This window comes from Typopeltis vanoorti, chromosome 5 (genome assembly GCF_054136105.1).
Source record: "Typopeltis vanoorti isolate ZY-2024b chromosome 5, IOZ_Tvanoo_1.0, whole genome shotgun sequence".
In the NCBI taxonomy this organism is placed as follows: Eukaryota; Metazoa; Arthropoda; class Arachnida; order Uropygi; family Thelyphonidae; genus Typopeltis; species Typopeltis vanoorti.
This window is the reverse complement of record NC_143553.1, coordinates 154,677,248-154,692,119: the sequence shown is the minus strand read 5'-3', so window position 1 is coordinate 154,692,119 and position 14,872 is coordinate 154,677,248. Positions and strand designations below refer to the sequence as shown.

At 38.6% G+C, this 14,872-nt stretch overlaps 1 protein-coding gene across 1 annotated transcript in view; it reads right to left on the bottom strand.

Moving 5' to 3' along the window:
• Positions 1 to 8,999, bottom strand: part of LOC150106959 (alpha-tocopherol transfer protein-like) — a 33,523-nt gene extending 24,524 nt beyond the window's left edge. The window contains exons 1-2 of the mRNA XM_090393516.1: positions 8,837 to 8,999; positions 7,140 to 7,382 (exon numbers count right to left, since the gene is read on the bottom strand). Coding sequence (XP_090249642.1) covers positions 7,140 to 7,382; positions 8,837 to 8,999 — 406 coding nt within the window. The remainder of the gene's footprint in view (positions 1 to 7,139; positions 7,383 to 8,836) is intronic.
• Positions 9,000 to 14,872: the final 5,873 nt, after the last annotated feature.

Genomic DNA, 14,872 nt, shown 5'->3' with positions numbered 1-14,872 from the left:
TATTTCGAAAAAAAAAAAAAAAAAAAAAAAAAGAGAAAAATTCTGTTAGTCACCAGCCTGTAGATGCTATGTCACTTGGGATATGTGATCATCTGCTCGCTCTATTTTTGTTTTAAAAAATCAATTACTTATTATGCAGTTCAAATAACTTCAAATTTATTTCTTGGATTTCCTTTTGAATTAACTCCTTTTTTTGAGTCTCACCTAACTCTCTTTTTAGAATGCAAATTGTGTTAAAGGATTTATTTAACTTTTCTGTGGAAACAACATCGCATTCTTTTTTCAAATAAATGCCACAACCTAGCTTATTGGAATGAAGGTTCCAATCGAATCCCTCTCCAGGTGGTGACAGAAGAGGGATTCGAGTAGCAGTATGTGGGAAGCAATGTCGAGGTTTATTTGAGAAAAAGAAACTGGTTATTCTCTCTCTCTCTCTCTCTCTCTCTCTCTCTCTCTCTCTCTCTCTCTCTCTCTCTCTCTCTCTCTCTCTCTCTCTCTCTTTATGTATATCGTGTCCAAGAGTATATGTCCTATCTCTGCATTGCATTTTCCTGCTCTATCCTCTCATCCAGTGTTAAATGTACAAATAATGACATAACAATGTACAAATAATAATAACACTCACACTGCTACAAACGTAAATCTTCCTAAACATATCTCCCAACAAAAGGCAGACCACGCACAACATATAAATCATTCCTGAAAACCCACTTTCACATTCACTTCGCCAATTATCGTGGCATAAACATCAACATAAATGAATATATCCTCACTTCTAATCATCTGGACCAGACCTCCTAATCTTAACAGTATAATCAATTGCAGCTACATCCACTGCTCTCCCCCATCATGCTACAGATTACACACTTTAGGATTCCGTACGTCACAAGTGTGCCATCTGTGTCTTTACCTTTATGAGACCTGATATACCTTGCTAGAGAATGGTTAATTAAAAACCCCTGATTTTGGTTTCCTCAGGCTGTTTCCTTATCAAATTTAATTACATTCATCTGCTTCACTTATTGGAATCTAAAATCATAAAACCATTCTGACCTCTATACCGAGGTACCTGATGCTGGACCATGCCATACTTCATGTAATGTACATCTGTTATATTATCTGTAGACTGGTCCCTCCCCTTTTTTTTCTTTCCTTCTTTATTTTCTTCTTGCTTTATTACCTTCCCCCCAATGCTATTAGAGTATTCGAGGGCTAGGGGTGAATCTTTCCTATTTTGCTATTTCATCTTATGTAGAAAGGGCCTCTGCAACCCTACCACTTTCTTCTTACAGTGACTTCACTCCAAAATGCTACTATGATTGTGCCTATTAACGCATCTCATGCTGCATCGGCTGTCGCGCAGAATAATCAGAGCCGCGTTCAGGGCTTAGGCAGAGGGTCCTGTTCGGGAAGTATATTATTAGAGTCTCCATCAAAAGTCAGTGATACCGTGAATGAGCAACACAGAAGTTATAAGATTAATCTTAGAAAGGAATTTTACATAGGTACATGGAATGTCCGGGGTTTACAGATGGGTACTCTTGAGATTGTCTGTAAAGAGATGGATAGGTATAAAATTAACATCTTGGGAATTACAGAGACCAGATGGAATGGAGAAGGTCACTTCAAAAGACAGGATGGTAAGCTAGTTATTTACTCAGGTGGTGACTCAAAACATCATGGGTAGCTGTGATACTGAAGACAACTCAGGCAAGAAGCCTTCTTGGTTATAACCCCATTAATGATAGGATACTCTCCATTAGACTTAAGGCTCAGCCTACCAATGTATCAATTGTGGTAGTTTATGCACCCCACACGGATAGGCCTGAAGAAGAGAGTGAAGAATTCTATGAAAACTTGCAAACTGTTTTGGACTGCCTACCAAGGAGAGACATACTGTACATCTTAGGAGACTTAAATGCAAATGTGGGAAAGAGTATGAGAGTCAGGCCGGAGTGTGGCATGTTTGGTCTGGGTGAACGTAACACCCATGGTGAAAGACTGTTGGAATTTGCCCGTGCTAACAGATTGTTTATTACCAATACCTGCTTCCAGAAACATCCACGACGGACCTATACTTGGACATCCAACATTGATAGGTCAAGGCACCAGATTGATTACATCCTGGCTCTCCAGCCGTGGAAGACAAGCATCTCTGATGTGCATACTTGTCCTGGAGCAGATTGTGGTACAGACCATCAGCTGGTAAGAGCCAAGGTAAGACTAAGACTCTGAAGACTTCCAGGTCAGGCACATTCCACTAGATTGGATGTTAGAGTAATTCTTAGTGGATTCACAGAAGAAACATCAACTCGGCTGGATGATTTTTAGAGACCAATGAGGAAATCTCACCAGACATGCTTTGGGAAGGAGTCAAGATTACATCCATACAGGATACAGCGAAGACGTATCTCGGCCCAATGAGAAAACCAAGAGACCCACAGATATCAGATTCAACATGGGAACTAATGAAAAGAAGGCGGTTGGAAAAACAAAGAGACACAGGGACCAAAGAATACAAGAGACTACATAGAGAAATCAGTAGAGCCATCAACCAGGATAAGGAAAAGTTCTATACTAATAAATGTGAAGAAATAGAGTTCCAGATGAGAAGGCATAATTATAAAAGGATGTTTTATTTAGTTCGTGACTTAAAGCACACGTTCAAGCCTAAATTGAATGTCATCAAAGACAGGAATGGATCATTACTAACAGAAGAGTTGGAAATCAAAAACAGATGGAAAGAATACTGTGAGGAACTGTACAGCAGAGTGAATAAAGAAAATGTGGAGTCCTCCCACCAAGAAAATTTTGATTTGGAACCTCTTCCACTTAGGCATGAAGTTGAAAGAGCAGTTAAGCAGCTTAACTGCAATAAGGCCCCACGTGCGGATGAAATCCCCGCAGAGTTAATTAAGGCCACAGGGGATGGAGGGATAAGAGTGTTTCATAGATTGATTACAAGGAGATGGGAGACAGGATCATTGCCTAGAGACTGGAAGAAGTCAGTTTTCATACTACTACACAAGAAATGTGATATGAAGGCATGCAAGAATTATAGAACTATTAGTTTGATATCTCATGCAAGCAAAATTTTATTAAAGATCATGCTAAATAGGATTGAGACCAAAGTTGAGGCAGAGATACTAGAGGAACAAGCAGGTTTTAGGAAAGGTAGGGGCACCAGAGATCAGATCCTTTGCCTTAGACAGATCATAGAAAAATATAAAGAATTCAGGCTCCCTCTGGTAATGTGTTTCTTAGACTACTCTAAAGCTTTTGACTGTGTTGAGCATGTGAAACTGTAGGAAGTAATGAAAAGAATGGGTTTTTCTCAACCCACTATCAGGTTGATAGCCAACTTGCATAAGGAGCAAGAAGCCACAGTAAGAACAGGCGTTGGATTGACTGACTGGCTTCAAGTTGGAAAAGGAGTTAGGCAAGGATGTTTACTTTCTCCTCACTTGTTTAGTATATATGCAGAGGACATCATGCGTGAAGCATTGGATGAGCTCAGGACAGGAATTACGATAGGAGGTAGATTGATCAGTGATCTGAGGTACGCTGATGATACAGTACTCCTTTGTAATGACATGGAAGAACTAGGACTAATTCTTGACAAAGTTAACAAGATCAGTAATAACAGAGGACTTCAACTCAATTCTAGCAAGACAAAGATCATGGTTCTCAAAGGAAAAACAAACAGAGAAGCTCTTTAGAAACAAATGTATCTTAATGGAGAAAGAATTGTTGAAGTCAACCTGGAATCCATTATTAATGTGAAGAATTGCTGTTCAGAAGATGTCAGAAAAAGGTTAGGAATGGCTAAAACAACAGTCAGAGACCTGTCTAAAATCTGGAAGGATGGATCTATCTCCATGGGAACAAAGTTGAGGATTTTGGATGCAGTTGTTTTTCCAACAGCAACTTATGGATGCGAGACTTGGAACCTAAAGAAGTCAGATAAGAAACGGATATCTGCTTTTGAGATGTGGTGTTACAGAAGGCTGTTGAGGATATCATACACTGAAAGGCGTACAAATGAATAGGTGTTAGAAAAGATTAGTAGAACTTTAAGGCTCCTTAAGGATATTGACAGAAGAAAATTAAAATATTTTGGACACATAGAAAGGATGGAAGGAGAACTTCTCTGGACAGTAATAGAAGGTAAAGTTCCTGGTAAAAGAGGCAGGTGTAGACCATCAATGAGATGGACGGATGGCGTGTGTGGAGTGATTGATCTTCAGAGAGTTGAGGCTGTCAGAAGGGCAAACAACAGGACTACATGGCGAGGCTTAGTGTAGAACATCAACGCGCATCGGAGTGACCATACGGCATCTGTAGATGCCCAGTGAACACAGAGAGAAGGTATAGAGTGAACACCTCTATACCTTCTTATTCATCAAGATCAAACCATCTGCAATCAAGCTATTCAAGTAATGAGATCATCTTCGTAGATAACATTAACATCCATGAATTCAGCTGGATTTCGTTTAACAACACAACTAACCAAGCTGGACGAGACGAGAAGTCTTTTCTATAAGCAGGGATCTAAAGTAAATCACACATCTACCCGCCGGGATTCCTGTAACCTTATTCACTCTTCCAATACTTATTTTAAGCAGTTCTCTTTTAAGACACAACGTAGAGGTCACATCTACTGTCGGTTCCTCAGATCACAATCTTTTGAAGTCTCCTCTCTTATAGAAGGCCTTCCCTCCAAACAATCCCAACTCTTGTCCTTTGGCACCTACAACGTTACAAAGTGGGATGACCTTCGCAATTTTTACTCTTATTTCCCAAAGTTCTGAATATCTATTGTTTCTGCTCTTCAGACCCGAACACTCCCTCAGAACGAGTCACTGATAGTATCCTCACTTTTAAATAGAAAGTGTACCAAAAGCAGATGAAGGGGAAAAGAGATTATCGCAGGTGACTTATATCAAAGAATCTCAATTTCATGCTCGGCCTATGGTAAATCTCGAAAATAAATTAAATACTATCATCAGCAAACGTACATCTGCCTTCATAAAAGTAAATAGCAGTAAACGTGACTCCTGTTCAAATCAATCCACGCTTTCTGGTCTCTTTCTAAGACCATAAGAATGCACCTTATCCTCACCTGGTGTTCCTCTTATCATGAAGGCGGCACTGTTACAGACCTTGAAGATACGCCTGACTCCTTCTGTCGCTATTTTCTTCCAAATCTTAAACCACCTTCTACTAATCTATAATCTGAGCACTGTATACTTCTGTGAATTTTTGGCAAAAATACATCAAAAAGAATAATAAACAGCTTGGACACAAATATGTTTTCTGGTCCCAAGTTTCTCCAGCTGTATTCAAACATTGAGTTCCACAGCTGACATCTGTCTTGTATCATCTTCACAATCTACAATCTGTAGTTTGACTTATCCAAATTACAGCCTCTACAAAGAAGGGAGAGAGAAGTGTATTGTGAAATTACCGAAGATTCTCCTTAATCCTACCTAAAATAACGTAAAAAGTGATCAATAATCAACTTTTCACTAGTCAAAAAAACTACGGATTCCACCATTCAACGTACATGATTGATCTCTCTTAGCTTACGTTACACACAGACCAGTAGACACGTGGCATGGAAAGGTTCAAAAAAATACGAATCGAGAAGTGCTGACAAAGTGCTGACAAACACCTAAAACAAGTCTGGTATTAAAGCAACTGATATAACAACAAGAAAGAACATATTTTAAAATCTTTGAACCACCATGTTTCATAAAATTGTAATAAGTAGTGATTTTTCTTTTAGGGTATATAAGAAAACATCTCAGACATATCAATTCCTTCATGGTGGTTATCACAACGTTCCGCACACCCTCGCATGTGCTGTAACTCTTTGACATTTTCAGATATTTTCATTATGCCATACATCCAGGTCGGCTAAGCAAGGATTGCCTTAGGACTCTGCTCTATCACCTACACTCTTCATAAATGACGTATTGGAAATCACGATTAATCCTTTTCGCAATTTGCTGATGGCAGTCTTGTCCATTCATCCTACTTATTCTCAAACCATGCAGTGCTCAGACATCCCACGCTTAAAGATCATTTTCAACCAGTGCCTTAAACAATGATCTACTTACCATATATCAATGGGGCAAGGACAACCTGCTTACTCTTTGTCTTTTCTCTCGCAAAAGGGATCACAGCTCAACAACCCTCGCTCTCACTAATACACTAATCACCACATGGGGTCAAGTCTGATTGGTTGGACTAACATTTTCCTCCATTTCTCCTCAAATAAACACGTCGACGGCTTCCTCGGCATATAAAATAGAAACATTCTCTTCCAATCAAGATACTGTTTTTCACACACTCAGCTACTAACTCTACAGAAATCCATAATGTGTCAATTCTTAGAATACGGTTCATATAATTCGACTTCAATGGCCACTGCTTCACCGAGCTAACAACCATCATTCCTTCACTTTCTGCTGAATCTGTTAAAACAAGAGCAGCCGCCACCTAATACCTCTTTGCAGCACAACTGACTGAAAACACACCAAACCTGTTTTATTTTTATTCCTTCTAGCGCTGTTGTATGTCACACTCTTTTTCCTTGAAGTACTCCTGAACAACTACAACCTGTAATTCTTGAATCAAAACTTCAATAAACGTCTTTCACAATCTCCATCTGCACTTCACACAATACAATGATGTTTTCTCTATAGGTACTTTGAACTCTCACGAATGGGAGCGATAATTAAAAAAAGAGAAAATGTCATTTTAATGTATTACAGTTCTGTGGATGGTATGGTTGAAATCTTGTTGAGTAAGGATCCCCGTACTAAGACTAAGGTGTCAACTAAAATGATCATTGGCCAAATATATCTTTTGGAGCAGAGTCGTCCTAGTTACCAGGAATCTTGTTGCCCACTGGATAGATGATTACTGAGATTCTCTTCTCCCATTTTTGTGCATATTTTTCAATTTCACGAAAAAGGCAATCGAAGTGGAAACCATCAGACAATAGACTGGCAATAAGTCCTGATTCCATTTTTTTTTAATTAAGTGATACCAAACCTTTCCTAACATAAGAAATAAATTCCAGTTAAGGCTGAAGGTGAAGGTGAAGCTAAAGTAAGAAGTACTTAACTTACCCACGCGTAGAATGATAATTGTTTGCCCTTCAGGTGCACGGTATGGCATGATGGTCAACACATTGGTCAAGAACAGAGAGCGGATTTCATCAAGTCCCGAAGGCTTGAAGCATTCTGGGATGTTCAGTCGTGTCTTATAATACAGTTGGATTGAGTTGAAGGCCTTCTGGATATCAAACTTTTTGACACGCAGGAAAGCCAAAAGGAAATTCCAATCTGTCCTTGAAATAAAGTCATTCTGCTCTATAATAAATAACAAATAAACATATACATATTAACATAATAATTATTTCAACAGATAATTAGTTTTATTTTACTTTTTTTAAAGTGGCAATCTATCCCGAATAACACACGGAATAATGCTCGTTTTGATCGGGATGATTTGTTGTCGTTGGCAATCTCCCAAAACACACACACACACACACACACACACACACACACACACACACACACACACACACACACACACACACACAGAGAGAGAGAGAGAGAGAGAGAGAGAGAAACCTTGCTTTTAAAATCCCACCTTCTAACTTTGACAAAGTTTACATAATGGTTAAATATGCAAGTTTCGAGGATCGAGTATTTCTCTCGACTAGTGCAATTCCAAAACATCTTTTCATCGATGCCTTAAGGAAGAATTTCTAGTTCCAGACAATCTCTTTCCTTTCTTTTTCCAAGTTTGATGCAATAACAGAGAATATGATATAATTTCTGATTTAATATATTGTGATAATTATTCCTGCATGGGAGGAGCTTCCAGAGATCAGCCATTATCTACGATTACATATGGTATGAGTGACCAAGGTCAGAATCCCATCTAGGAAGCAAAGAACCTTTATAATGTTTTTAAATCTAAGGATGGGTTAGCCGGGCCTTATGTAAGGGGGTTAAGGGTGTTAGCGGGTTCTACTTACCCAAGCAAACTGGCAAGAAAACACACGCAATTAGCAGGTATAATACACTAGTTTCGTAGCCTTAACTGCTTCGACCGCAATCCAGAGAGTTCATCCATGGACCAGATAGGTCCGTGGATTAACTCTCTTCAGCTGCCTTACCATCAACACCTTACATGTGGAGAGAACAATGGTCCAACAATCTTCCAAAAAATAGTTTCCTGGTTGAAGATTCCAGTGCTCCGCAGCCTAGTTTTGCCCTTCGTAGGAAGATTTGGTCATCTATCAACAGAATCAGAACTAAACAGGGCAGATGTGGCTACCTACTACATAAATGGAGACTATCAGGCCACCATGATGGTGACTGTTCTCCTATGGCTCAAACGATCACTCATATTGTGAATGACTGACCAAGGCGTCAATTTCATGGTGGTGTCCTCCAGGACATCCATGCGGTGACAGATGAGGCCCTGAATTGGCTTTCTGGTCTGGACATTGACTGTAGCTGCTTTTACCATATTAATAAATAAAAAATAAATAAATAAATAAATGCTTCAAAAAATTACAGTTTAACTACCAAAGCGGATATTCAAGCATTATGATTTCGTTTCGATGGCTAAACTGCAATCTTCTAATGCGTTTAAAGATGAACACTTCTAGGAGATAGAAAAGAAACGCTGGCCTAATATTTAGACAAGAGGAAATATGGATTCATCTAATTAAAATATGCTCTTATTTTAATTAGATGAATCATCCTAAATAAACCCGCTAGAACGAAAAGGTTTTCCTGAAATTACTCACTTTCCAACATGTCTTTGAGTTTGTTGATGTACTCTACCCTTGTCCTTGGATCTTCATTAAGTTCTTCAGTGGCTTTTTCCATATCAGAGAGAGTGAGAATTGGGTCATCGTATGCTCGGGCCCTCCTTGCCGTACTGCATGCTTTCGAAGGCTCGCTACTCATGTTGTAACTGTTGCATAAAAATAATAAATATGATTTATGCAAGGAGGGATATCTAGTAACGAAACGTAAGCAGAAAACAAGATATTTTTATTGGTAAATTTCAAATAATTTTCCCGTTCGTAACGCTGAAAATATTCAGCGTTACGAAGGCAAGTTACGATAACTCTTTTAGTCTGTGACTTTGAACTTCCCACGATTAGTATTCAAATTCCATCGAGGCTAGGAAGTAATAATGATACTAAATTTTAGTCAAGTCGGAACCTGTCGGGAAACAGTACCGACCCCGTTGGTCTTAGGCCTAGTTGACGTTGAGCCTGGCATGGGTATAGGTGCACGCAAACTATTGGTTACCTAGCATAGACCACCTTCGTGAACTCTTCTGCGCAAGTTGAAGTAGATACCGATGTTTCTGTAGACATCGCCAGGTCAGATCGTAGTTGATTCAGAGTAGCACTTCTGTTTGAGCGAGAAGATAATCGGAGATATTTGTCGCCCATTGTGGATGCAACCTGAGACACAATGAACTTCTTTCATTGTGTCTCAGGGATGGTGTTTTCAACTGCTACAATTGGCTCATGGTCTGCGATCCACGGAAAGACTCAAATGGGACCATCTGGTCGCCAGTGCCTGACTTTGGCAGGTCTCTAGTCGTCGATGGCTCGCCATCTGAATTCATTGAAGTCTTGCACTCATATCCAAGAATTTCGCTCTCACGAAATGCCTTGACAAAACGCTCGCTATTATGCCGTGCCTCATTTGCATATAGTGTTGACAATGTCACTCATCTGTATACGACAACCAGGCTCAGCATCACATTTTACTTAATGTACCAGACTTTAAGATTTTTTTCCCTCGCCTTCCCCGAGTTATCGCGAATCTTTTCTTTGTTTCTTAATTTATAGAAACTAATTTATTTTTCTGAAATAGAGTAAGTCTTACGATACATTTTCTTGAGTTTACGCGACGAAAAATCCAAGGTTTCGAGAGACAAAAAGTGTTTGCTCATAACCTAGTTCGCATAACTCGGGAACCAGTGGAAGAAAAATTAGAAAAAAATTCTTCTAGTCGGCAAGACTATATGTTTTGTAAAAACTGCCCCCTCCCCTAAGATCCGGAGACTCTCTCATGTAGCTCCAACAATAATCTCTTAGTTTCGCCAGAAAAAAAATAAAAAATTCTTCCCCTTAGCCTGGTCCAGGGAAGGCCAGAGCCATAATACCGTTAGCTCATTGGAGTGGTGACAAAAACCAACTACTCGCCGAACATCATATCAGGCTGGCTGCAGACAAAGCTAACTTAGAAAGTACCACCTTATCGTTCTATTGAATGTCCGACAAAAGCATTTAAGAAGGCAAAAAAAAAAAAAAAAAAAAAACATTTGATCCATACCGTAACCACTCCATGTTAGGAAGTCATTTTTCTTCATATATGAACTTTGGGTAGGATGAAATGTTAGAATATACAGCCTAAACGGCGTCGATCTTATTAGATTATTATAAATATGAAGGATATTATAATTCCATCATTGTTTTATGATCAGCTATTGGAAGATGAAGTACAGGTTGTGTGCGAAGTGGAAATTTTGTTCTAAATCTGCTAACGTAGTAGCAAACAGCAATTTGAAATGGAATGAGGATGAAGGCTCTTCATTTATCAGAATTATTTGTTACTTTCTCGAAGTAGGAGATACCACCGAAAGATAGAATAAGAGTCTGAAATCATTCCATTATAATGCCATAGGATGCAAAATTGAAATATTGGATGGAGAACGTTCCGTAGAAAACTAATTCTGGAGAGGATTATGAGCTAAATTGCCGAGAGGAGAGGAGAAGATAGGAGTGATTATATCGTCAGTGTGTTTGTAATAAAGATTGTCAAGGAAAACGTCAAAGATAACTGGGGTTACTTGTTATCTATCTTCTCGTAGGTATATGAGAAAGTCATTATTAACATCGAACACTCACCATCCACATTTTAATGAGTTGGAGAAATCGGAGAAAGGAAGTCAGTTTTGAATTGTGGACATTGAGATCCCACCTCCCAATTTGGAACGCAGAAAATTGAATTTAAGATGAACAGAGAGAGATCACAGCGGTATCTGAAAACAGAATCATAGAAGCATCAAGCGAATGCTGTAAAATGCAGCGAGGAAAGCTTGAGCTACAGATGATGACAAAATGCGATTCGAGCTTAGTCTCCTAAAGGGATGTCAGATCTGACGCATGCACATGTGATGCTTTCTACCCGAAGGAATTGGGTAAATTGTAGTTCGCTTAAATATCTGCATATGAGACTTCATGAGAAACAAAATGTCGGCTTAGATGACTAGGTGTTGGTGCAGTAAGTTTATTATTTTTTTTCAGATATTAAGCCCACAAATATACAGAGGCATTTTTCTTTGAAGCATTTATGTTCACGATATTGAGGTAGTTGTTTTGAATTAGGATTGCTTTCGCTATCTTTGCGGGAGGAAAAATCTCCTCTCCGTATGAAACTGACTATCATCAAACGAAAGAACCCTTTAAGGTTATTTCTAGACTGTTAAAGAGGAAGAGTTAAATAGGATGTGGAAGATGAGCGAATATGTCAGCCACAGACTTTTCTAAAGCATTTGATAGGATGCAGCTTGGAAAGCTGTTGCATATATTGGCGAATCTGTGATACGATTACAAGCTATTAGCTTGGATAAGAGGATGTAAATAAAACTCAAGGGGAACTTGAAACATTGAAACAGACCTCAACGTGAAAGGATAAGAAAGTCATTTTGGCTCTTAGGAGCTCTTGATACGATCTGACTTCAATTACTGGGCGAAGATCTGGTCTCCTGGTTCCTGTGGTGATTCTGATATACTGCAGCGAGTTCAAAGAATATCGAACTCGCTGCAGTATATCAGTATTAAAGATGATATCGGTATTGATGAATAAATACAGATTGTGAAGAGAGCTTGAGAATTTCTAGTCTGCAGACACTAGCAAACAGGAGAAAGAGGTGTGATATGATTGAGACTTACAAACTTTAAAAAGGTCGTACAGGATACCAGTAATAGAATTTTGGGGACAGGATCTTAGAACATCCATGAAAGATGAAAATGAATGCAATGAAGATGGGGAGAACCAGATCTAGATTTTTCTCTCATAGAGTTGTGGTGATTGCAATTGATTGCGATCGGATATTGTGAGTGCAAGCAGTGTGAATGAATTCAAGAACACAAATGATAGTTGGTGCGTGTAGTATGTGGCCCCCGTCGATGACTCCCTGATTCCGTGTAGATCGCTCTTAATAATAATAATAATAATAATAATAATAATAATAATAATAATAATAATAATAATAATAATAAACGTATAAACATTATAGTTTTAAGGGAGTTCCACCTAAAAAGTGCCTTACACTTACCGTACCACACACACAGGTATATTGGTTAAAGAAGAAGTTTGAAATACTGCTCAACAGATAAAATAATCTTTCAGGCTACTAGTGTAAGGAAGAATCTCTCTTGTGGGCAAAATTCATCTTCTGCCTCAAGATTCATAAACATCCATGTCTTTCTAGGCTTAACAGAAATGCATTCCACGTTAACCGCAATAAAATATTTTTTTTTATTACGATGCATCATGCTATAACATTAGAAATTCCGATACATATCTACGCGCAAAACTGAAACGCAGTATTCGCAACAGAACTTAAATTAATTTGTCACGATCTATTCTGTTCCCTCAGCCATACGGCTGGTGGGGGTAGCTGTATGCTACCATACTAGGGAAATGACTATGAACAAGGTAGTTTTCCGTTGCCTTCCTTGCAGTACTATATCCTATGACTGTATCCTGTATGTTCACGGGGCCCATTTGCCTGCTTGTCAGATGAAAAACCCCAGATAAGCTGGTGGAAAAAAAACTTGCAGTCCACGCCCAAGACCGGCTAACTTGGCTATGACTGAGGAAGATCCTTAAGCCCCTCACGTCACCGACAGGAATCGAACACTAGGCTAACCGTGCGGATAATTTGTCACTAATTTTAATAATTTACTCATATTAGCAATAACACTATGTGTTCTACTTACCTTGCTTAACTTCACCGAAGAACCTGTCTCAAACAGAGAGAACACTCAAACAAAACGTTTTCTGTCTTTTTTTTTTGTTTTGTTTTTTATGTTGTGCCCTTATACAAAAGGTTGGCTGGTGTCAACCTACTATAGGTTAGTACACATATACGTATATATGTGTACTAACATACTGGCCTACTGGCCTTGGAAGATAATTACATTCCTACAAGTTCATCAATTCAGATCACGTTTGAGAGGAAACTTTGTCAGACTAACAATGCGAAATGAATTTTAAGCAAGTATTGTTCATTTCGTGGGAATTCAAATCCCTCAGGGTCATTCCATGTGCAATAAAATAAGAAATTAAACTGAGGTTGCATAATTTTTGATTTTAATACAAGTGGGATATTTGGTTACCCTGTCGCTCCGATAGAAGGAAAATGCTTGTTAGATTTTTCTTCACATCGACGATTTTTATTCAGCTGATCCATACAATTTTCATAATTTCAGACGGTTTTGCACACCTAGTGAATGACGTATGAAATAATGTCTGAAAGATAAGAATTAATCGAGATCAATTTATAAATTTATAAAAGTGCTTCAGGAATTTTACGCATTTATCAATGAATTGGATCCCCATTTTAGAATCGAAGTTATAATATTAGATACTTTCTTATTCAATAAGAGTAGAGAGAAGCATACAGATACATTGAAGTTGTGATACGCAATGGGATTCTTTCTAATAACGACGTGCAGCCTCACTAGAGATCTTACTGATGAGTTAAAAAATCAAATGGCAAGTATGAGAAGAATTTAAAGTCAAATGTATCATTAATCCTAGGAGTAAAGAACTAAAAATATTACGAATTTTATTCCCAGCAGACTTTCACTTTCAGCTATTCATTTTGGACTGCTCATTTAAAGTGTGATCTATCTATTAATATTCATGTTTAGTATATTCGATCTTAAGGATCAAGGGTCAAGGTGTTCTTAAGGGTCAAAGCTGTATATCTGAGAGAAGACCTGAATATAGCCTTTAAAGGAATGCGGAGAACTGACCAAGGCTTCTGACCTAATGTCCAATCCTCATTAGGTCAGAAGTAGATACCCAACAGGGTGTACCTTCTCGTGGTACACCCTGTTGGGTATCTACCTGGATACTGAACGAAAGAGGATGGGCTGGCAATTTGGGATTTAGCCGACCAAAGTGTATTCTTATTGACATAATCAATAATATAAAATGATGGTACAGCATGACAGAATACCATGCCGGCTGTGGGCGTCGCCTATTAAACAAGACTTACGTTGTTTTTGTCAGGGAACTAGGGCAAACAGCGAAAAGTCAGCTAGTGGAACAAATCCTACAATATACTCCTACTCAACATTACCAGAGTTCAAGATCGGTACCATCAACATAAGAAGCCTGAATGGCAAGGACATGGAGCTAGCTGAGGAACTGTATACGTACCCGGTATGTACCAATCCCACTGACTGAAACAAAACGACAAAAACTCGTGAGATCTTTCTTAACAATAAAAACAAAATGATATATTCAGGCAATGAATATCAAGAAAAAAGGAGTAACCATAGTATTCTACACTGAATACAAGGCTAATCTTCTTGAATGGCAGGCAATGTCAAATAGAGTGATGTGAGTAAATATCAGAATGCGGAACTGGAAAATGAGACATATTTGTGCCTATGGTCTCAAAGAAGGTTCTACTTATGTAGAAGTGGAGGAATTGTTTTGAGGCTTTAAAGAAAGGAACTGACACAGTGATAAATGAAAAGTGGGTTCTTTTTAGGGATCTAAATAGCACAGTAGGA